At 41.4% G+C, this 24,201-nt stretch overlaps 3 protein-coding genes and 1 long non-coding RNA gene across 4 annotated transcripts; 2 read left to right on the top strand and 2 right to left on the bottom strand.

Moving 5' to 3' along the window:
- Positions 1–571: 571 nt before the first annotated feature.
- c24h16orf91 (chromosome 24 C16orf91 homolog) lies at positions 572–2,069 on the bottom strand. Its single transcript, XM_042081874.1, has 2 exons — positions 1,865–2,069; positions 572–1,297 (listed from the first exon to the last, which is right to left on the bottom strand). The coding sequence occupies exons 1-2, from the start codon at positions 1,957–1,959 to the stop codon at positions 967–969; spliced, it is 426 nt and encodes a 141-aa protein (XP_041937808.1). The 5' UTR covers positions 1,960–2,069; the 3' UTR covers positions 572–966.
- Positions 2,024–9,623, top strand: LOC121699596 (uncharacterized protein C7orf50 homolog). Its single transcript, XM_042081873.1, has 6 exons — positions 2,024–2,094; positions 2,700–2,819; positions 2,921–3,019; positions 8,600–8,739; positions 8,988–9,069; positions 9,292–9,623. The coding sequence occupies exons 2-6, from the start codon at positions 2,700–2,702 to the stop codon at positions 9,478–9,480; spliced, it is 630 nt and encodes a 209-aa protein (XP_041937807.1). The 5' UTR covers positions 2,024–2,094; the 3' UTR covers positions 9,481–9,623.
- LOC121699593 (G-protein coupled estrogen receptor 1-like) lies at positions 3,026–7,729 on the bottom strand. The gene is made up of 3 exons (XM_042081869.1): positions 7,382–7,729; positions 5,818–6,348; positions 3,026–4,258 (listed from the first exon to the last, which is right to left on the bottom strand). Exons 2-3 carry the CDS (start codon positions 6,169–6,171, stop codon positions 3,470–3,472), a joined length of 1,143 nt encoding a protein of 380 aa, XP_041937803.1. The 5' UTR covers positions 6,172–6,348; positions 7,382–7,729; the 3' UTR covers positions 3,026–3,469.
- A 13,476-nt stretch (positions 9,624–23,099) lies between the features above and the next one.
- LOC121699947 lies at positions 23,100–23,830 on the top strand. Its single transcript, XR_006027084.1, has 4 exons — positions 23,100–23,162; positions 23,336–23,396; positions 23,513–23,549; positions 23,693–23,830. It is a non-coding gene; the product is annotated as an uncharacterized LOC121699947 (long non-coding RNA).
- The last annotated feature ends 371 nt before the right edge of the window (positions 23,831–24,201 follow it).

Here is a 24,201-nt window from a genome sequence, read left to right as displayed (position 1 = left end):
CTGGAGGAGTTGGACTACCTGTGCAACCTTTGTAGGCTCCAGGTACTGGCTTATGCTACCAGTAGTGACTCTGACCCTACCCAAATGCGAAACTTGTGAAAAATCTGTCAAGTTGCCACCACCTGTAAAACCATTCCTGTTTTGGGGGTCGTCTCATCGTTGCCCCTCTAGTGCACCTGTTGTTAACTTTGAGGACACCAAAGCAGGTGAAACTGATTCACAACCACCTGTTACGTAACTGGCCAGACCAATAGCTTACAAGTTTGATAGACTTGATGCTATACTCCTATGAAAAAGTGTTCCCTTATTTATTTTGAGCAGTGTATTTAGCTAAACTTCGAACTTAAAAACTTTTTTTGGCTGAATCAGACTTTATCCATATATCTCATGTCCGCAGAGAAAGACTGCTGTATATTGTATTGACGGTAGAGGGCGTACACGCGCCATTAGTCGAATAAATAACCAGAACGTGAGGACTCTTCAGAGAATGATGCATACATGTAGAAGTTTCTGGTCCACGTGACAAACTGAAATGGGTCTTCAATTGCACAAATCTCAAAGATGTCCATGGTTGCAATTACCACAAAAACTTGTTTAATGTATAACAAGTAATTACATTGCAAGCAAAACAAGGCATTAAAACAGAAGTACAACATTTCCCAGCTGACATGGTCAGTGCAGATTAACAAGATTTCACCCTAAATCAAATGATTCATGATGAAGGTGTACTATTCCCTCCGAACATGATATTATATCAACCGCAGTCAAAATGACTCCAGGAAACTTTGCCATTTGAGTTCACTCTGCTGGGAACACGTAGTGTGAGGACGGGCAAATTTACAAAATACCATCGCAGATTATTCTACGAATAAGTAACGCAACCGCTTGCTTTCAATCTGAAGAAAAATAAATACATATTTAATCATACTCAAGATAAAACGCTGTGCGCCATTGCTTTTTCATTCACTATCTAGATTTAGTAGACTCCTCTTCATCCGACAAACCAGGCAAATATTCGTAAAGCTGTTTTTCCAGCGCTTCGTCAATGTCTGATTCTGCCCTGAAGCCACACCACAGTAGAAATCCAACCCCGAGCACACTGATCGGTACAACCCTCCACCAAGGTCGTTGATGGGTACTGCCGAGCGAGCGATTCACGCTCCAGGACCGATGACTAGCTTTACTTGTGGAGAACTTGATGGGCTCAGGTACCGGCTCGTCATCATCCCCGGACGGCTTCTTCGAGTTTGCGCACAGCTTGTGAGAAACAGAGAGTGCGCGCACAGAGACAGGGTGCCTACAGAAAAGATTGACTAGTTACCAAACGTCTTTAGTAATATGTAAGCATGAAGTTGCCACACACACACACACACGGTTAAGGAAATATGTAGAAATTACAAAGACGTCTAGTTGTCAACTCCACCCCTAATCTACAGGCGAACCAGTTAAAATGTAATTTGATGAAATCAGGATTTGACGTAGTTCATAGTACTGATGCTGGGCTACCAGCAAGGTCGACTTCTATCGAAACTACTGTACTGACACATCTATGTAGTTCCACACGTAATCGATCAAATGTTCTGTTTTATTACAGTATATTTCAATCTACAAGGTCAGGAAACCAGGGAAGTGAATTTCAAGTTGGGTTCAACACTACAATAAAAATCCTCATACAGTAATGAACACCCTTCCAGACATACTGACATAACAGCACATCCTTATGTTCTGCAAAATACCTTGTCAAATGCCTTTGTGCAAAAGCAGTAACGATGAAGCTATCGGACATGGCCACATGAGTACTATCAATACACACTCTACAGTCATTCCCCACTATTCTACGTTTCTGTACGTGTTTCTCACCTACCTGGGAAATGTTTCAGTTCCATTTAATAAAATCCCTCGACACGTCCGATGATAACGTGCCACATGAGAGAAAATACGTTGTCCAGTTATTGACATGGTGAAGTCCTCTCATCTCAACCAAGTCGGTACTTTCAGGTCATGTAACATGGTGCATCGCTATATAATGTCCGGAAGAAACCAGGACCTCTTTCTTGCTTTTACAATTCTGCCACCTGTCGGACAGTTGTTCAGGTAATAAAAGCTAATAGATAAGTCAACATTTTGTTGGCGAATTGTGAATAATGTATGAAATGAAAAACGCATCGGCCACAGTAGATTAGATTACTTAATAGACAGAGGCAAAAAGTCCAGAAAAGCCTAGCGCTGCAAGCGAAAACGAGTCCCCACCCCAAGAGATCACTGTGCAGCATGATATTTTCTCCCCCACGTGTGTCTGCCTGCAAGGAAGTAAAATAGCTCTGTAGTAGTCGCGTGTCTGTTTGTAGGCTATGAAGTCAATCACAATGTAAGTTTATCGGTCGTTATGCATTATGTTGTTTGAGTTTTATATAAGGACCTTACTGTGCGTACTCATGTGTGTTAAGAAAACATCTACCAGTTAGCTAACGAAGGGCGACATTCTGTCCCTTTTAAAAACTAAGAAACTAGGAATTTCTAACATGGTTTATCATCCACCGTATTGTGTATTTGTATTGATAAAGCCCTGTGAGTTTTGGATATGTTTGCTAAGCAACATTGAAGTGCTTCTTGTGATCATCCTGTAATACTGTTAATATGTGGACGTAGTTAAAGTGCTTGTATGACCCACGGTACTATTTACCCAATATTATACGCAGATGGTCGTAAAAGCGAACAGCGACGCGTCCTCGATGAAGAAAAACAAGACAATGAAAACCAAAGGAGAGTTGAAGTTAAAGGGACCAGCTAAACAGAAGAGGAAGAAGACAGACAATGAAGTTGGTGACTGTTGCCCTTGTATTTGAATTGTATTGTCTGATGGCATACTGCAGTTATAGTGTATCGGTGTCTGAATGTTAGTGTTTTTGTATTTCCACAGGAAACGTCAGAGACTGAACCTAAAACACTGAAAAAACAGAAGGTGCAAGCAGAACCAGAGGAACAGGTGGAAAATCTTGAAGAAGAGCTGACCCCAGAGGTTAGTCTTTGGTTAATTGTTTTTGTGTCAAAGATCAGTGGCCAAATTATTAATTGATTATTGTTTTGGAGTGTGCTTGTCTTTGTGCTCCGTTGAATCACTTGTTGTGTTGCACTTGTGTCCGTCTGCATCAGCAAGAGCTTGTTTTGTATAGTCCAGGGCTTTTGTGTCGTCAGGCCAGCAGTGCTCAAAGCATTGTGCTACAGCATTTACATTGACTACCTCAGAAGGAGTTAGTCTTGTATGTCTTTAGTTTGTCTAGTTCTCACAAGGCTGCGAATGCAGTGATTTCTGGTTGACTGCTCTTCCTGCTGAACGGCTTCCATACCTTTTGCAGTCTGTCTGCATACTGACTGTTTATAGTCTTGTCCGCTGCACTTCATCTATTCACTTGCAAGGCTGTCTAGCTCTGTAGTGTGGCGTGCAGTATGAGTGTGGAGCATGGTGCTGTCACCCACACCCGTTGTAGTCTGAACTGCTCTCTGGCTGCCTCGCACACACACACTCTCGCTCTGGCGCGGCCTCCTGCGCATTACTGTGGCCAAACTCCTCATGGTGTTGGTGTGGACAGGCGTGATGATCACCGTGCGCATGACCGGGGGTGTGGGAGCACCGCGCGCGGTGCTTGATGAACAGGCGCAGTTTGCGAATGAACGTCCCGCCGATGAGGCTGTAGAGCAGTGGGTTCAGGCAGGAGTTTGTGCAGGCGGCCAGAGTCACCAGGTGACCGGTGAGTGGGTACTGTTGCCACAGTGAGCTGTTGCCGCGGCGACGCGACGGCCCGGTGGCGCCGCGCAGCAGGTGCACGCCGATGAAGACGTTCTCGGGCAGCCAGCAGACGAAGAACACGGTCACCACCGCCACGATCATCCGCAGGGCCTTCAGCCGCCCGTGCCCCTGCACGCCCAACGGCCGGGCATTCATGAGCGCCCGGCCGATCAGCGTGTAGCACGCGCAGATGATGCAGAAGGGCAGCAGGAAGCCAACGGTCACCTCGAGCCACTGGACCTCGGCCATGCCCGCAAAGCAGAAGCCCTGGCCCCAGCCATGACGAGCGTGCGCCACGCCAAACGGGATCAGGGTGAGCAGAATCGCTGCCACCCAGATGGTGGCACAGGCGAGGCGCGCACGCCGTAGGCTGGCACTGGCGAAGAGCGCACGGTCTGAGAGGCGCGTCAGGGCCATGCAGCGGTCCAGGCTCATCCATGTCAGAGAGAACACACTGCTGTACATGTTCACCTGTAAGAAAGACACACACACACATGCAGTGTAGTAGAGAGAAGTCATACACTGTCAGTGAGGACACCCAGTTGTGCATGTTCCCTGGTAAGACACACACACACACCTACATACAGAGCAGTGGGCTACAGGCATCATGCACTGTTGTCAGGGACTTTCCTACATGTTCACCTGTGGACACATGCACACTCAAACAGACAGTGCATTGGGCTAGAGAAATACTTGCTTCATTAACCTGAAAGACAAGCACACAGAAACATACACACAGTCCAAGTAATCATATCCTATTTTGTCCTTTAGCTTGTTGCAAGGAAATAAATGAAGGCCCCATGCTTGAGGCCCAAGAATGCAGTGCTGCACATTATGTTCATGTAAGGGAATTATAAGTTATAAGCCACATTTTTATAAATCAGAGACAGGCCGATTTTCAAAGTCAAATCTTCATTATTTATTTCTGCTTTTTATCTATTTTAGATTTACAGTTAAATGCCAAACATGACATTTCGCTTTGACGCGAGTTTAGTCATCGTCTCAAGCTTTTACCTGCGTCTGACCCTAAGGCAGTACTATGGCCACAGGGAATGCTTTAGTCGCGTGTTGAGTGACCTGGTCAAGCCCTCATGTCAAACACTGACCTAAAACACACAAAGCTCTCACACACAACACACTCTCAAGTCGATCAGCGGTCAGCAGGGAGGTGTGTTTGTGTGTGTGTGTGTACCGGTATGGGTGTTGTATGAACACAAAAGTCCTGTAAGGTAATCATCTACATATTATTACCTATACATGAATTATCTTTATATCTGCTAGGCCAGTGGTGACTGGTGACTTTATCTGTCATTCCCTATTTTGGAGGTGGGGAATTTTAAAGCCCCACTTGATTTCGCATTTTGGTTCCACGTTACCCATCTCGGTGCGCTGTATCAAGATGTTATTTTAATATGTCAGTCTGTTTATGACACTTATGTTTTTGTGTGACTGTTTTGTTTTGCATTTATGATCTTCCTTGTCAAAAAAGAAAGGCATTATTAAAGATAGGCACAAAAAACAAATTCCTTCCTGTTCCTCGTGGCCCACCTTTCATGTCTCTATTCCCCACTAGTGGGCCCCCCCCCACACACTTTGAGAACCACTGTGCTAGGCCATTAGTTACTATTATCCAAAACAGTAGCACAACTATACTCTTTGTATCATTGTTTGGCCTTGATCTAATTGTGTTCCTCATGTGTTTCCTAATGTTTGCTCCTCTACAGAGAGTTCCTTTGACTTGCATAATTTTTCCCAAATTTGAAATGATTGTGTCAATTCCACTCTTTAATTGTTCCACTGTTCTTTTAATTCCACTGCATTTACAGATGATGCAGGTATGAAGGAGACTAAATTTTACTGAAAGTGGTTTTCATTGGTACATTCCCATCTCTTTTTATTGCATATTTCTTATAGAAACTATTATCTAACATCTTATAGGCAGTCATTTGTTTAACACAAAGATGCTTGAAGAATTACCCATAAACCCAGTGGTCAGACTTCCAGGCTGGTGGACAATTTACTGCGCTCACCTGCAGAAACAGAGCCATGCAGGTGCAGAGCAGGGCGTTGTCATAGTAATGGGCGTTGACGTTGAACACCTCGATGAGCGAGTCGAGCACCAGCACCAGGTCCGCCAGTGCCAGATTGGTGAAGTACAGGTCAGGCGTGGTCATGCGCGAGCAGGGGTCAAGGTTCACCAGCAGGATCAAGAGGTTACCCAGAAGGCCGAGCGGGAACAGTAAGATCGTGTAGAGGCATGAGAGGAGCAGGCTTGCCAAGAAGGCATTCTGCGAGAGCGGGTCGGTTGTCACTGCTGCCGTGTGGTTGCCGAGCGACAAGTATAGCTCGGAGTTGTTTGGAGGGGGTGTTGTTGGAAGCTCCATTCCCCATCGAGTAGCATTTGCCTCTGATGTCACATGGTGGCTTAGTATATTTACTTTGTCCACCCCTCAGCAAGTGTGTGTTTGTACTTGTACTTGCACTCTTCTGTCTGTTAGTACACCTCTTCTCAGCTTGGATGGATGCCCCTCACACACACACACACACACTTTGTTGGGCCTCTGTGAGAAGGGAAAGTGACAGAGAGTGTGCGTGAGACTGTATCTCTGTCATTCAGCAAAGAATTTGTTCACTGTCATTCAACAAAAAAATTGAGACACTGAATCAGTACTCTGGTAACAGCCTTTGGTGGTAGGCAGATGGTAAACAGTTTTCTACTCCTTTTTTCAATATTTTCTGAGTACGTACTCCTAATTGTTGAAGTTCTGATGAGGAAATGGAGGATGTTTAAATCGGAGGGCTACACCTTGTTTTTATTGACTGTAAACAGTCATAGGCTATAGCTCCACTCTTTAGAAAGATCAGGTGACAAGTCATTTGTGAAACATGCAGAGCCTGCTTGCTTACTGCTTAAGAGCAGTGTTTGAAGGGACCTAAGACTATGGGAATTCTAGCTGTTGTGTTATCTTAACATCTTTAGATAACACAACAGCAGCAGTATTGCCACTGTGTAATTGTGTTCTCTTTTGCATAAATCTTTTGCATAAATGTCAACAATAGTTGCTGTTAATTGTTTAGTTTCAGATACAGCAAAAAGAATGATGCAGCCTCTGTGAAAAAAATATTGTCCGTCCTACATTTATATTTTCTTGTATTAATGGAAAAGCAGCCGATAGCCTTTTGTCACACAGCTTGTGTAATAACTGTAGTAATGCATGCTGAGGGTAAGTGGCACACCTGGTCGCTATCACTAATGGCCCTATTAGTCTAGTTGTGACAAAACGGACAGATAGTGGCTACTTTCAATAAGTATCCTGTCTCTCTTATTTCCATTCTCCAGAAACTCAAGTTTTCCATGTTTATATTTTTTTACAGAGAAGTTACTTGGTACTCTTTACATTTTACAAAGACTGATAGTTGATGCTCTAAGCACAGACACATCTGAATGACTTGCTTCTAAATATAAATTTTCTTACGAGTTTCAGATAATTTAGAGACAGAACACACTCTCATTCCTGCAGACTGAAGCAGACTGACCCTCACTCAAAACCATTCATACAATCATTGAACTCAAAAGCCAAGTGTTGTTCTTACCTATGTATGTGTCCTTATTGCCTTCACTGTCTCCAACTTCTAGCAGGTATAGCCAACCATTTATATCCAAGCGTTATAGTCTTCCATTTTCCCTCATATTTCTCTCGGTTGCTCTGTATTTTATCCCTAGATAACCCACTCCTGGTGTACCTGTCTGTCATGTGCTCTTCTGAGGATCTGCTCGTCACCCACCGTTACTGACTCCACCTCCCTCCCCTACTTCTGCCCCTCTCACCTGTTTTTCTCCCACTGGTTCTCTTTGTCTGAAGACCAGTGGTTTCCATATGTGGTTCAATGTAGAGGATATAGTGTAGAACAAACTAGAGGGAGAATGCAGACCTCTTGCCAAGGCCAAATGCGATTTTAAAAAAAGTGAGGGGGGGGGGGGGGTCCTGAATCAGCTCCTTGGTCTGTCTTCACTCGGAAATAACATTAATAGGTTAATGAGTTTTTCCTCGGCCATACAAATACAAATGGATGCATTGACGGTAACAAGGATCGTAAAATTCACTGGTGTGTTGAGAGATGTCATTTTTATCTTTGCACTGAGCCTGTGTGTGTGCGCGTGCATGCATGCTTTTCTGTCTGTGTGTGTGTCTAATGTACAAATATATCAACAGAGGAAAGGGAGGTGACTACGTGTTGCAGGCAATGTGGTGCCTGGATGTTTACTGGAAACAAAATGGAGGCAGATTGAAATGGGCCCCAAAGCGAGCAAAACGGAAGAAAGACGTTGCTCTAAAGTATGCACACTATCTTTCCATGGGCACACGGAGGAAAAATCTCAAAGAACCAGCCTGATAGAATTCCTGGTTTAAGCTAAAGATGGCTTTGATGATTTTGTGTGCTTGTGTGTGTGTGTGTGTGTGTGTGTGTGTGTGTGTGTGTGTGTGTGTATGTTATGGTGTATGTTTTGGGTCTGTGAAGGATGGAAAATGGGGGATGGGTTCTGAGAACTGTTCTCACTGACAACAGATCAAGAAATCTGCTGTCTGAGGTCAAGTGCCACTGTTTACAATGATGTGGCTGCCTTCGGTTGTGGACTGATCATATTGCACAGCAATGTAGACATTATGCCTTGTGTGAACAAGCGGCTGCTGCTTGTCAATTACATCAATTAAGCTAATTGAGCTCAATTACTGCGGTATCAATAAAATCCATTTGTATTCCTATCTGTTTCTATGAAGTGTTGTAATAAATGTGATCTGCTTTTTTCAGGAGAAGAGAGTGGCAGAGAGGAAGATGAAGAAGATGCTAAAGAAAGAGGAGAAGATGCGGAAGAGAGAAGAGGGGATCGGTGAGGACAAGAAGGAGGACCAGAGCAAAGCAGCAGAGAGGGCACTGGAGTATCTGAACTGGTAAAACTCTCCCTCTCTCTTTTGCTTTCTCTCACACACACACACACACACACACACACACACACACCCTTCTTCCACGGTCTCCCTCCCTCTTATCCCCACCACAATTCTCTCTATCTCTCTCTCTGTCAGTTAAATTTATATATTGCAGGTTCATGTTTTCATATGCAATTTTTTCTAATCACAAACATATCGTCTTCATATTGTAATTGACATGTTTAACATACCTTTGAATGTATTTGATATAGCTGGTCTGAGAAAAGATCTGAGTGGAGGTTTAAGAAGATCAGACAGACGTGGCTTCTCCAGCACATGTACGATCCAGAAAAGGTAAACCATAAACACACACACACACACACACACACTGTGTGAAGACTGGTGTATAAGCTCTTCTGGCCTTACCACAGGGCTTAAGGGAGAGGAAGACCAACCAGTCATCAACAGTCCCATCTACATCTGCACATTTTACTGTTTTCCTGTAAGACTGGTGGCAGTCACAGCTGTCTTTTGTTCCCTCTCTCTCTCTCTCTCTCTCTGCCTTTGCCCCCTCAGATGTCTGATGCGTCATTCTCCATTATGCTGTTGTACCTGGAGAATCTGCGTGGAGTGGCGCGGGACGTCACCGTTCAGAAAGCTGAGGCCATGATCAAGGAGGACAAAGGAGACCCGTCACAGACCGCAGACGACCAGAAAAGAATACAAAGAGCCCTAGAAGTTGTTAGGCTACTCGCTGTGGACTAATGAGCAAGCGAGCATGCACGCATGTACACACACACACAGACAGATACACACCAGGACTTAAAGGTCTCAGACTACGCACACACACACAAATACTTAAAAAAAAACACGACAAATACTTCAGACAATAAAACATGTTTTACTAATTAATGTATGTGCCTCATCAGTTGGTGTTTCCCCATCTGGACTTTGATGAAGTAATTTGCTTGAAGCAATAATCAGTTAACCCTGTTTTTTGTCCTTTCTTGATGGAAAAAAACACTTGATCAATATTTTGGCAGACCCCCTGTTCAATCTCTACTGTGGGGTGTTGCACAGTTCCCCTAAAGATTTTACTCTAAAAACATTCCCTTTCCTCATTTTTTGTTTGTTTTGATTTATCATAGTCATAAAGATGTAAGTGGTGATAGTTTGGTTGTTTGGCCTGCCTCACCCCAGAAAGATTGGCACTCTGTCTATGGGTTTTGTGGGCCTCCGAGCCACTCTCTATTAGGAATCTGTTTGTTCATGCAGGAAACATTGAAAACTAGATGTAGCTTAGTGTTTTCTCTCTTTCGTTGTGTAATGATAATACATGGCCACCACTTGTCTTCCGTCTCCCAGCCGTTCATTCTGGTAACGTTGCGGAATCAACAGTGTCTCCGGTTCGTAAAAGAGCTCCAGGTAGCATGAAACTGGCTACTCCAGACAGGTAATGGTGAGTATTATACAGAACACAGTACAAAAACACGAAGGCAGAAAACTTTACCTGATAACTAAATCAACACACACAGTTTCGTAAAAGAGTTCCAGGTAGCTAAACAAAGACAAGTTCAGCTCACTGTTGTCACTTAGGCTACCATGAATTCGGAGCGTACCTGTTCCCCGGGTCCTATGTTCCCTGCTTTGTATGGGACCGAGCGGGGAACAGATAGATGACCCCCCATGAGTTAGGCAGCCTAGCAAGATGCTAACACAAAGTGGTGATCTTTACCATCAGGTATGGATTACTCCAGGGGCCTAAGGGGTCAGGGGGCCCTGAAGCCCAAGCCTTTGCATGGAATCACTGCCTCAATATCAAATCAGGATGTAGGCTATGAATCTGATTGAATTAAAGTATTGGCCATCCCCAAAATGCACCAGAATACAGCAGGCACGTGCAGAGAAGGTGGGCTACAGGGGCTCTAGCACCTGCCCTTTTGCCCCTTTGATGTCCAAGTGCCCTTTTGACAAGACCCGTTTTTTACTTTTTAAAATGTGTAATACTTCCGCTAGTTCCAACGTGAATATTCGCTAAAATGTCTCATTAATAGTTTGTGAAATTAGAAATTTACAAAAATAACAATTTTCTGTGTTAATCGAAATGCCTTGCGGCCACCAATCCGTGACGTCATACATTCAGTGAACTCTCAGAAGGTGCACGCAGGCACAGTGCTGCAGGAGACGTTTGGGAGCACGGTAAGGTCACTTGGCAGTTAGCCTATCTGAACATGCAATAGTATTCAGCTTAAAGATAGAGAATAAAATGTTTAAAGTTGTTTCATGTTTAATAAAGTAGGCTATCAAACCCGTTTTAACCATGTCATGGTCCATCCATTTCAATAACCTGGCAGCTTCGAAAATCTAAGGCTTAACGTTCATAACATATTCTGTTTAGGTTACTATGTTATAGTAGCTTAGGTTAGTAGACCTAGTTAAAACAGGGTAGGCAAACCTTTTCTAAATCGTCATAAGCCAACGACATAGGCTACTGTAGTTGTTTAACTAACCCAACTCCACACGTCGTTCTCTGTTTACAGTAGGCTACATTACGTCACTCAGTGGCCACACGCACAGCACGTGAATCTGCAAGACAGCTTGCGAATGGTGGTAGTTCACTGTGATAAACATTAAAATTATAGCCTGACAAGCCAGACTAGGCAATAACATATTTGCTGCCGCTAGGGTGCGTCTAAATTTCTAGGCAATCAAATTAGCTTTGAATTTAATCAATAAGATGTAGCCTTATAGCCTATGATCTCTGAACACGTTTTCTGAAAATTTTGTTCCATGTGCCCTTTTAAAAAAAAAAAAATTTGAGCCCCTGCCCCTTCAAAGGTCTCTGCACGTCCCTGGAATACAGGATCAAACAAATTACAAATTTTCTGGTGGAGGACCCCCAAACCCCCCCTCCCACATAGGCGACAATTAGTGGGGGCCCCATTAATACATCTGGGCCGAGGGGCTGAAAGTTCATAATCCGTCCATGTTTACCATTGACGATACAATGAGAGAAAACAAACAAAAAAATCTATATATCTAATATTGAATCTAATACCTCCCGTATGTATGCATCAATTGTATAAGAAATATGACCACGATCAACACATTTTCCAAGTATTTTTGTGGAGCTTTTGTGGATCACCTCAGGCAAGGGTTCCCAACCTTTTTTAGCAGATGATCCTACTTTGATGTTGGCGACCCAATCACTCCCAACATCTCTGTTGTAACACCCAGTAGAGAGTGGTGTACACCCCCCCCCCAATGATTTCCCCCAAATGCCCTCGCTAATTCGTTTGGCCTTTGCACCTGCGGTTACTTTGCTACTTTGTTTGGATCGTTGATCAAGCATGATTACATCAATCAAGCATCTGTCTAAGTTTATTTTTTATGTAGCCAGATTGTAATGAAGGATCCGATTACATGCGGGTTTTAATATTCTGTATTTAATGTTTGTGTGTACATTTTAACAATCTACTACTCACCACCCCGCAATCCCCCTAACGTCTGCAGTATATCGTCAGTAGAGGGCGCTCGTATTACATCTCTATACGGCTCTGATAAATCACAGGGGCTCTGTTAAAGTCAAGTACCCCTGGCTGCAGCTTTCAGATCGGGGCTGAGCTCAACGTTGCGCTCCGCCCCACATTGAGCCAGCCAGGGACTTATCGATAAATCACAGAGCCATACTTTATATCATGCATATGAAGAATTTTACTAAGGAAATAAAACAATATTACAAGTCTGCTGCCTGTAACATATCGCCCCTGTAGAATTATATGGCTCTATCGGACATTTCCGTCCAAATTGAGATATATATGGACATATTCTTATTCCTTAAAGTTTTATTCATTTTTTGGACAAAGCTAGAGTTTGTTGAGTTTATTAGCATAATTATGGAATTCTAAAACGTGAAGCTCATATCTTAGAACTACTCTGAACGCAGATAGAACCTTATAATTCCAAGGGGACGATTTGTTGTTTTGTACATAGACTGTATACATTGGTGGTTAACGTTTTAGGCCGAAAAAAACTTTTTGAAAAAAAAATCAGATATTAGGCATGGAAATCACTTAGTCCTGTTGTACTGACCCTTCCATTCCCAAAAATATGTATGGTCTTTTAGATTTTGAGTTGAAATTCATATTTATTCACTAATTAGTTGTGGTAGTGACTAAAATTGTCATATGGTGTGACATGAAAGTTATTGTTTGTGAAATTATAATGGGGTATTTTGTTTTTAATGTGAGCAACGTATTATAATCTTCTATCATTACTTCATCAAGATCCAGTGGTGGGTAGAGTACTGAAAATCTATACTCAAGTACAAGTATATTTACTTCCTTCAAAATCTACTTGAGTAAAAGTAAATATTCCAATTGGACAAACCTACTCGAGTAAAAGTAAAAAAGTACTTTGTTATGAAACTACTCAAATTACAAGTTACTTTTCATTTTTGTATTGATGTGCTTGGATCAGTGAAAAAGACATAACAGGCCCTATTTTGGTGATCTAAAACACATGGTCACTTGCGGATAGCTTAAATACATCTAGGGGTTTGTCCAGTCCACACTCGGGGTGGTTTTGTTATCAAACGTCAGGCACCTGGTGCAAAAACCAGGCGCCTGGTGCTTAAACCAATCAGAATGACACCTGTCATTCCCTTTAGAAGCAAGCACTGCAACTTCAAACAGCACATCTGTATTTTGATAGTCAGTGGCGCATTTCAAGGAATCAAATTGAAACACAACTACCAAAGTAGGGAGAGAGAGAGAGAGGGAGAATGGTAGAGGGAGATGATAGCTGGAACAAGTTACCAACTATTACATTTTGGTTAAGCAATCTACAAAATCCCATACAATAATTGCTGCATATTATCAGCAAGTTACATTGTGTTACATTCCTGAAGCATACATTCTACTAGTTATACCAGGGTCTCCAACCTTTTGGGGATTGAGGGCTACCTGAAGGATCCAAAATCATAGGGCTACTCATTTGAAATAAACAGACCCTCACTCCTTTTTTGCGAGGGTGATCCTCCTAAATAATAGACCTATGTGATTTTTACATTTAAGTTAGCAATATTATGTAGGCCTATGAGCCTTTATATATTAAGCAACTGTATTTTCATCTGATTCTTCAATACATCAATATCAATATGCAACACTGACCGTTTTTGTTCAGTTAGTTCAATTCAAAGTTTCCATGAGGAATCTGATCTAATTTTTTTAAACGAAAAAAGCCATCTTTAATGCAATTAATAATGTAGATTACAAATAGCATGCCCACCATTCATAATTCAGAGGTTGTTTAAGTTCTGATTTCAGTGAACAATTCGGTTGTAACATTCAATAGCAATCACCAACACCATTCTAACTTAGGAAGACGCCTTATTGCACATCTGAAATCTCTCCATGATCTGACAGTCCTATTGGTATGCCACAAGATTTTCAACGCTATTGCTACACCAGTAGGCTACGGAGGAGAAAGGGCCCGTGACCTAAAGCAATTGTTTTTCAGTCCTTGAACAATCATGAACCGTACGGACACGGAATAGCCACAGAACTTTTGCAGAGATATGCTTGCATTGGCTACACCAGATGAGCAAGCTAATATAGCCAATATTACAGATGCATGGCCTACAATTAAATATCCACAATGGAGGATGTTTTAGAGCGTGATCTGCAGGCGACTTGTTGCCTATTTTTAGAAAGTGCGCTGTTGGCGCCGTAAAGGCATCCCGCAGGCTACATGCCCGCGGGCACCATTTTTGGAGACCCCTGAGTTATGTCAAGAAATAGCCTTTGTTTCAGTCGAATACAGCTAGTACTAGCTCGCTAAGTAGCACTACGAGAACCACTGATAGAAAATAATACCTCAACATTTTGAAGGCTGATATTGTTATGCTTAGGCTGACACATTCCTTTCATTATACGGTTGTCTCCCTTCCTTCGCATGGGACGGAACAGTGTTGCAGATGTGGCCAGACGTTGACCATGGGAGTGGGGGCTGCTTTTGGTAGTAGGCTACTAACGTTCATCTCTGCATCCATGGCGTTTCTAGTCCTCAATACCAACGTAACGGCCGACTCCCTTCTCTGCTGTGTAATCGCAACAATGTTGCAACCTAGGGAGGGCGCGTCGCTAACGTGTATGCTTGTGTTAAAGTCAACGAAGATATGTGTAGCCTACTTCTATCGAAATACTCATTTTAATGAAGGCCCAATGGGAAATGTAATTGAGTAAAGAGTACAATTGTAGTTAAAATATTTACTCGAGTAAGAGTAAAATTACAGCCTTAAAAAAGGAACGTGGAAAGTATTTGTTACCCGAAAAAAGTACTTTTTTTACTCATTTGCGTTACTTGTAACGCGTTACTACCCACCACTGTCAAGATCTAGCATTTCCTTGTGCAAATTTATTACATTTTACAGTATATTTCTTCATCAATACACAGAGTAAGGCATATGTCCTCAATCTTTCAATAAACGTCATATTCATTTTGACATACCTTGATATAAAAGAAAGAAAATGCTTGTGACCTTTGCTGACCCTATTTTCTATATTCTGTTCCATTGAGATTTGTATGATTTAGACCCCAAAAGCCTTAATCATAATTTCTCGATGTCACACCAAATTATATGGTGTCACACCATATGATAAATAACACCACAAAACAATATGTTAATACAAAAATGTGTATTATATGTATTTCACAAGCAACAAAAGACAGTTTAAGACAGGTATATCATGTAGGTTCACTTTCAGAAATCACAACTATGCAAAACAGAATGCCACCAAATATTGTATAGCTCTTGGGTTCCCTGAGTTTTTCTCTTCTCAATGGTGGGCTTCAATCTGAATGTTTGTAGTTCCCCTTTGAGTTTATTCTCTTTATATATGTTAAAAGACAAATTCAAAAATGTATTCAGATAATTTAAAACGTTTTCCTGCATTATAATCAGATTAAATTTGTGCAATTACTTATAGTGCTAAAGACAACATTAATATTACTGTTTTCTTTAACACCAGAATTTATTTTCTCAGATTACTATTGATATTTAGAATGTCAAATATGTATCTTTTGTATCCAAGGCTGTAGAGTGAGTGAGTGTGTGTGGGGGTGATTTCTGTGTTTTATGTGTGTGTGATTCGCAATACATGCAATAGTTGCATGTATTATCTTAAATAATAAATGTTATTATGTTATTATGTTAGTTGCATGTATTATCTTAAATAATAAATGTTAAATCATGTTAAATATGTCAAAATATATATTACACTTAATTATGAGTTAAACATATGTATGTAAAACATTATTTATGCAGGAAAATGCAGTTTCTATCATACAGTGTGACAAATAAATCATATGGTGTGACGAGAAAACCCGGTCACACTATATGATATGGGGTCACACACCATATGAGGTTTCATGTACTTAGCATGACATTAAGCAATGTGCTTTTATGCTAACATCCTAAAAACATGCTAACTGCAATATGACAATATAGTTTTAAAGGTAATATTGACTGAAAAGTAATTTTATTTGGGCATTTTTGCGTAAAATGCATCACATCAAAAGACAATGCAAAAGGGAACTGAAGCAGGAGTGCCGGATATACTTGATTTTTTTGAAAACATGAAGAGAAAAAACTCTTTGTAACTTTCAGTGTCCTTCTGAGGTGTTGTTCTTCCTCCTGAAAGAAGGAGGACCCCTACTCCCCAAAGGTCAAACAATTGCCCGTTTAAAAAAAGTAATATGGCGTCACACCATATGATATCCATTTCTAGGACAAAGTGTTTTAGTTAAGGGTGGCTTCACAATATTATGTCTGAACTTTTAGTCAAGCAGACTCACAAGTAGGCATCTGGGTTATCAATATATGATTGAATAAACAGAAATTGAATTAATTTTCTTGTTTTTATTCAAAATCAAAATTTGTGAAATGTGACTGGGACAGTCACGCCATATGAGCTTTTTCTGGTTTGGCTGAAAATTGTGAAAAAATGGAAGATTAATCCCATGAATGCTCTGTATGCTCATATAAAACAGCATTTTCTGAACAATATCACCATAGTTTCTGATATATTTTTTTATAATTTACCTATCTTTGACACATTGGACCAAAAAAAGGCCATGTCATGTCAACCACCCACATACAGTCCCGCCCCTCCTCCGAGAGAGCTTAGTTTCCAGGAGTAAATTTCCCATTAATTTCTCCCATTGACGTTTTGGAAAAATCCGTATCTAAAGAGTTTTAGAGCATGTCTTAGGCTAATCAGCTACGGCGTAACTCATAAGCATACAACATATCATTTCGAGTAAAAAAACGAAGAGTAAGTCCAAAAAAAGTCAAAGGTACAAGACTGTGTACATATTTTCATTTCCGAGCGAAGGAACATATATATAAGCAGCACGAACCAGCGCAAAATCATTTCCAACCAGCAACATATAAACAACATATAAACATATATAAACAACAATTCATATTCATAGAAACAACAAGGTGTTGCAGCATGTAGGCTAATGTTTGCATTATATGTAATGCATTATAATGACATTCTAATGTCTGAAAGGCTAATGATTAGCCTATCGGCTACCTGAAAAGTGTTCTATTTCTATTTCCAGTGTTCTATTTGATGGTGTATTGGCCCTGACTAAGTTTGTGTGATATATAAACCACAATCCTTGTTGATACAAGTACCAATGTTCGTCTAGAAAGTTTTTATTCACATTAAGAATTTCGCCATAGGCAGTAAAAGACTCCGCCATCTTTGTCAATAATTTTCGCTGATAAAGTTTCAAACGACCTTAAAGATGAACTGAACTGGAATTTGAATTAAAGGTGATATAACAGATGTATTTTATTTCTTCTCATTGGTACAATGATTAAAATGGCTGAATTTATTAAAAGGGATAAAATTGTACGTTGAAAGTGTTGTTGTTGTTACACGGGCGCCGCCATGTTGGATTTCAACAATCGGCTATGTCACTGGCATGGTAAGCTACTCTACACTAGCACATCAAAAAATCTCATACAAAACTAGAGAATGTAATTCCAGGGAATTACGAGTGCATGAAAATGACGCTAGGACAGACATGGTGGTTGCACAGCTTAATAAACGTTGATAGTTTAAAAGTAGACAGTTTAAAAGTTGAATATAGATTGGGAGTTGATCACACTAGTTGACTGAAAAGCCCAGGCTGGTCATGTAGAAAACTAGACGAGGGGCGCTTGATACAGCAACACGCACGCTGTCTCTCTGTCTCCCTCCATCCCTCACACATACACATTGCCTACTGTACATCCTCCACACAACTGCATAGGCTACTCACTCACCACCACTACATTAGGCCTATGCGAAGCTACGGTGCATACAAATAAGCTATATAACACTCATTGTCACGGCAATGTAGGCTAACGCAGTCTGGACTACTGGCACTTGTAACAGCAACTCACACGGGCTCTCTCTCCCTCCCTTGAAACTGTTAAAAACTTTGTTACCCCAAGTTGACCCCAGATACACGGAGGATACACGAGTTTGCCGTTTATTTTAACGTTAGTGGAGAGTTTGCAGATTTTTACCTTGTGGATGTTGATATTGCACGAGTCTCGCAGCAGCACTGTGAGTTAAACTCCCTCGCATCAACAATCTGCCCTGAGACGGTGAACAACTGGCTTCAGGGTGAGTACGTAGTGACGTTTCCCTACGTAGTGAAACCGATCGTCCCCCATCTAGTGGTAGTCAAGACACTACAGGCCTGTCCCTCACAGGCTCAAATGTGTAACCCATGCCATTAAAATGACTAATTTTCGTGTATACATAATATGCTGCAACTTCTCAGGTCCTACCATGCAAGTGACGTCATTGAAACTGGCAGTGTTCTAATACTAACAAACGCAATTTTGGTGTTGCTTAAAAAAGGCTACGTATTGATTTTTCTAATACATTTTTTTAGTGTCATTTATTTTTAATTGTCATAATCAACACATTATCAATGTTGATCCTTTCAGTTCAGTTCATCTTTAACCCATTTACTCCTAAACCGTGAACTTTTGGCGTCTATATGAGCATACACAATCGCTTAGTACAGCCGTAGCTGGTTTTGAGTCTACCATGTGCAGTTAAGTTTTTATGGCTTATACCCGAATTGTCAATGGAGAAATTGCATTGAATTCTTACTTCCGGAAACTCCTGTGGGCGGGACTGTGATGCTCTATAGAGCTGCACAGTTCCGCCCACAGCCGATGCCGGATGTAAAAATTCAATGCAATTTCTCCATTGACAATTGCAGTATAAGCCATAAAAACGTAACTGCACGTGGTAGACTTAAAACCAGCTACGGCTGTACTAAGCGATTGTATATGCTCCTATAGACACCAAGAGTTCATGGGGCACTAACCTTGTTTTGAGATAAATGCCTTTTATTCGCGATCTCTTGGATAAGTACTTCATTACCCACAATCCTGAACAATCCCACAATCCCACAGTGATGCCTCTGATTGGTGGAAAGGCCGTTATGGTCATAGTTTGAAACTTTCTCTGCGAAAAATATTGACAAAGATGGCGGAGTCTTTTACTGCCTATGGCGAAAATCTTAATGTGATTAAAAACTTTCTTGACGAATATTGGTACTTGTATCAACAAGGATTGGGGTTTATACATCACACGAACTTAGTCAGGGCCAATACACTATCAAATAGACCACTGTAAATGTTAGTTTAAACACTCAAACTTTTCAGGTAGCCGACAGGCTAACCTTTAGCACTTCCGACATTGTATGTCATTACATAATGCAGCTAACATTAGCCTACATGCTGCAACACAGGTATGAAATATATTATGTTTTAGTGAGTGTCCAAAGGGGTGAAAGCCACTTTAAATCGGGTCACATTATTGACTGTTGTGTGTCCGAGAGTCAGTTTGTGGGTTTTGTAAGGGCCAGCATGAGGGACAAGACCTACAAAGTTGTGGTGAGTAAAGCAGGGAGGTTGGTAACGTTAATGCTGCTAGCAGTGCTAGTTAACATTAGCTAGGCTACTGTAGCCTTCATACTGTATGATTCATATCAATCATTAACTTAGGAATACTTCTTCGTGCATTTAATGAACATTTTGTGTAATAATTCACGGCAAATTAATAAACTGAATATGGTGGTCCAAGAGCAGACCATGCACCAGTCCATGCATCAGCCCGACAGCAGTGATGACGGCATAGGATGAGTCAGGTAATGTTATGAAGCACTGCCGTTAACGTTAACTGCTTTCACACACACACGATATAAAATACACGATGATAAATATAAAATTCAATATCAAAACACTATTTACACGATTACTCCTGAAATAACTGCTATTAACTGCACATTCACTATATAAAAATCACTGTTTGGAGGAAAGGGTTCGCGTGCTGTCGCCTGTTGGAAATGATTTAAATGGCAAAATAAATCGCGGCGATTTTGCCTATATTAACCCTTTAGGCGCCAGAGGTTTTTTTCCGAAACGATCAATTTTGACATCTTCATTTCAAAAGGCTATATCTTAAAAGTGATAAGAGATAGAGACTTTCTGTAAATTAGAGAAATATTAAGGATGACCCAAAGTGTATGTAGAGATTAAATGTTTATATCTAATTTGCATATTATGACGTCATATGGTGGCGGCCATCTTGGATTATAGAATTTTCATGAAAAGTTGCATGTTTGAATGATAAATGCACCACTTCTTTCCCCCCAAAATGTCCCTCACCTTCTGAATGCTATATTGCACAATACTGAATGCTCAGGTAAATAGTAAGTAGTGAACAAACTGTGTAAATCATTACTAATAAATGGCAGAAACAAACCAAATGCATGTAGCGGTAGACTGGCCTTTTGCTGTAGAGATTTTCCATTTACTACATACAGTAGGCACTCTGATTCCATGTATGGGGCACATATATATTATTCAGATGACACACAAACACAAGTAGACAAGACCTGTTTAGTTCAAAAGCTCATTTGCCACGGCAAGGCACAGATCAGGAGTGAGATGACGAGACAAGACAAGAGACAATGTTAGTATTTTTTTTCTTTTTGTTGATGTTTTTTTGTTTTTTTTTCTTAGCTGACAAAGACACACACATCACAAGGACATGAACACACAAAAAGGAACACATAGTGTACTGTATGTCCTAAATGATCAGGGAAGTAGATAGCAAATCAACAGTGTAAATCATTACTAAATGGCTGACTTTTTTTTTTTTTTATGTAGCAGGCCTTTTGCTGTAGAGATAATGACTCCCTATCCCTATCCATACAGGGCCGGCATTCCCATCATCTTGTGATAGACTATGCATGACCTAATGTGTGTGTGGGAGAGGGAGAGAGCGTGTCACCACCATGCGAGCAGCATGGCCAGATCTGCCTCGCGCGCGCCGAGTGGAGAGAATTTGCGCAGCTCGGACTAGGCCTACTGTCATTCTCATTGCGACTCCCCACACTGCCACTACGTTCCCCCCTAACTGTCCTATGAGCACTTCGACCTCGTCTAACATACCCAGTGGCATTAGACAAAGGCTCCACCACGTTACTGTCGCCGCGATTGTGGAGAGGCACACGTTCAGAAGACAGAAGCTAGCGCTATGGATATTAGGCTACCTCCAGCCTCGTTCGCCACACCACTAACACCCTGCTAACTTCCCGATGAACACTCCGAACCTGTGAAACATTATTCCCACCAGTGACATTGGGCAAACGATTCAACGTTTGTGCTTGGTGTAAGCTAAACTATGGAGTAAACTCTCACTTTGTCCAGCTGCATCATTGCAAGGCAGGGACGCATCTGAAGCCTCACTAAACGAATCACCGTCATTTTCTGAAGGCAGATATTCCCCTTCAGAATCAGGGTCCGCGAATAGAAGACCCAACACTTCATTTCAGGTAAACTTTTTTGATGCCATTAGACGATAATCTAATGCAAATACTCGCTGACGTTGACAATATCGCTCTGACAAAGTGGCTCACACGCACACTAGCTCCGGTATTTCATACACTGATTCACTGCGCTGTAGCTAGAAAGTTTTGTTTAAAGCGTGTCCTTTTTTCGACTCGGGGATGACGTATGACATGTCTGCCATCTAGTGGAGTGGAAGTCGAACGAAATATGACACCCTATTTGACTAAATCGGCCGTTTTATTCAGTACCGCATCTTGTCGACTATAGTCGCCTGTGGCGCCTAGAGGGTTAATCAGTGAGGCGCGGTGGTTTTATGGGATGAGTAGTTCCTTCGCTCGGAAATGAAAATATGTACACAGTCTTGTACCTTTGACTTTTTTTGGATTTTCTCTTTGTTTTTTCACTCGAAATGATATGTTGTATGCTTATGAGTTATGCCGTAGCTGGTTAGCCTAAGACATGCTGTAAAACTCTTTAGATACAGATTTTTCGAAACGTCAATGGGACAAATGAATGGGAATCTTACATCCGGCACCTAACCGCATTTTGGCTGTGGGCGGGACTGTGCAGCTCTATTGTTGCTGCAGTTAAAGAAGCCCTATGCAACAATTTTAGCAAAAATGACCTTAATTATGCAGGTTGAGAGTCGTTCTGATGGTTCTACAACACTTTTTGGGTCGTTTGGTGGGTGCTTCGTCCTCCCCTAGTGCTTCTCCGCGGAAAAAACGAATGTGCAACTTTCTGGTCCCGGACCGAACAAATCCGGATGTGACTCAGGGGAAGGCCTCGAAAATGTAGTCAGATTGTAGTTTCTAAGAAGACTGCAAAACGTACTCCGACTTGGCTTTGTTGCTGCTGAAATTGTAAGTAGCCTATCCTTGGGTGAACTTCGTTTTTGTAATGTGGTTTGATAGTCTCTTGAACAATGTGTTTGCTCGACCGTTTTATTGTGAGCCCTGTATGTGTTTAGCTTGGTTTCTTGATGGCTAACTCGCTAGCTAGTGGGGGTTTAGCGCAGGGGGAGCTATGTCGTGAAAAATGAATAACCAGACTTGCATAGGGCTTCTTTAAAGCTATTATTTCTTTAAGTGAAGGCTAATTGAATTTTGAACAAAACATTTTTCCAGTCTTGTAGTTGGCCAGAACCTGTCTGAATAAATGCATAAAGAAACTTCTTATAACTGGTATTGGGAATGTCTTAGAATACTACCTTGGCGCCATGCAATACCATTGGCCCTGCCAGATGTGCATCGCAGTACTTGTTTTGTCGCAATGAGTGAACGTTTACCTCATTGTTAAAGGGATAACTGGATGTAGGCTAATGGCCACTGTCGCCTGGGTGTATCCCAATACTGGTGCAAAAAAGCTGGTGCATAGTCTTCAGACTTCTACTGCTGAGAATGATTTGATGGTTATGACTATTTTTTTGTGTTTTAGCCAAAGAAAACAAATTCTGTGGAACCAAGGGCTGAATATGGCTCTACAAGGAGGACCACAAATATTGATGCAGGTTAGTCTGTGCCAAATTAAAATATGTCAACGGAAATGTTCAAAAAGAATAGAGAAAGTTGTGTTAACTGTCTCACAATCAGTACAAGTCACCCTGTGCCCATGCTAAAACAGTTAGGTTTTACATGCCCTTCCGTACATGTTAAAAATAGCTGGAGGCCACTGCTTTTTCAGATCAGGATCATGTGAACTTGTCCCCCATGGTACGCCACCTCGTGGAAAACATGACGGAAGAGTAAGAGAGAATAATAAAAATGAAGAAAAAACCCTAAAAAACCCTCTAAATGTTCTTTACTGGTCTGATAGTGATGTTCTGGGTTCTAAAATTCTCTCCCACCTTTTTTTTTTCAGGCATTGGAGAATTGTCCGTGAGGCTCTACATGTGCCTGTGAGACTACATTCATCCTCACAATGTCATGCATATATTAGTCATCAATGGCATGATGTGTAGAGAACAAAACAAACTCTGTTGTATGCTTTATCCTTTAACACGCTAATGAAATAGCTTATGGCCTTTTTTTGTTTACTCAGGGGACCAAAGAAGACGTTAGCCAGCTTTGTGCCTGCATAGTTGCGAAAGTGGTCCGGACGACTCATTATTACCTGATCCCAGCCCTTAGAAAAGTTCTGGGTGTTCCTGTCACATACGTGATTCCATGTGGAACAGCAAGGTCAGGGCAACTCGCATCTCAGTACAGGCAGTAATCACTGGAATGACTAACCTTTTTTTTTATATAAAACACAAGCATTTAATATTTATGACATCGATCATCTAGTGCATCCCTAAAGTAGAGCATCCTGATTGTAAATCATGCGCAAATATAATCCTTGTGTGAAATTAGCTCTTATTTTTAAATTTGTGTGTAGTTTACCTTTGCAGTAAATGTTTTTGCTAGATATCTACATGTGTTTATGCCTTGGAACAGGGCACGTCGGATGCCAAGAAGGCTAGAGAGTTGTCCATTCCTCTGCTGGATCAGCTGACCGGTACTAAATTTAGAAAAAGGGCAACCGAGCAAGTGAGTGAGGTTTTGCTCAAC

Source organism: Alosa sapidissima, chromosome 24 (genome assembly GCF_018492685.1).
Source record: "Alosa sapidissima isolate fAloSap1 chromosome 24, fAloSap1.pri, whole genome shotgun sequence".
NCBI lineage: Eukaryota > Metazoa > Chordata > Actinopteri > Clupeiformes > Clupeidae > Alosa > Alosa sapidissima.
The sequence above is the reverse complement of the archived record's forward strand: the minus strand, read 5'-3'. Positions and strand labels throughout refer to the sequence as shown.

What these genes read in the sequence shown, in the direction of transcription:
- c24h16orf91 (XM_042081874.1), bottom strand. Translation starts at nt 1,959, where the DNA reads ATGTCAATAACTGGACAACGTATTTTCTCTCATGTGGCACGTTATCAT. An exon ending in GGAACTGAAACATTTCCCAG is followed by an intron (nt 1,298 to 1,864) that starts GTAGGTGAGAAA and finishes TCTTTTCTGTAG; the next exon opens with GCACCCTGTCTCTGTGCGCG.
- LOC121699596 (XM_042081873.1), top strand. Translation starts at nt 2,700, where the DNA reads ATGGTCGTAAAAGCGAACAGCGACGCGTCCTCGATGAAGAAAAACAAG. An exon ending in GGAAGAAGACAGACAATGAA is followed by an intron (nt 2,820 to 2,920) that starts GTTGGTGACTGT and finishes GTATTTCCACAG; the next exon opens with GAAACGTCAGAGACTGAACC. An exon ending in AAGAAGAGCTGACCCCAGAG is followed by an intron (nt 3,020 to 8,599) that starts GTTAGTCTTTGG and finishes TGCTTTTTTCAG; the next exon opens with GAGAAGAGAGTGGCAGAGAG.
- LOC121699593 (XM_042081869.1), bottom strand. Translation starts at nt 6,171, where the DNA reads ATGGAGCTTCCAACAACACCCCCTCCAAACAACTCCGAGCTATACTTG. An exon ending in GCATGGCTCTGTTTCTGCAG is followed by an intron (nt 4,259 to 5,817) that starts GTGAGCGCAGTA and finishes TCTTTCTTACAG; the next exon opens with GTGAACATGTACAGCAGTGT.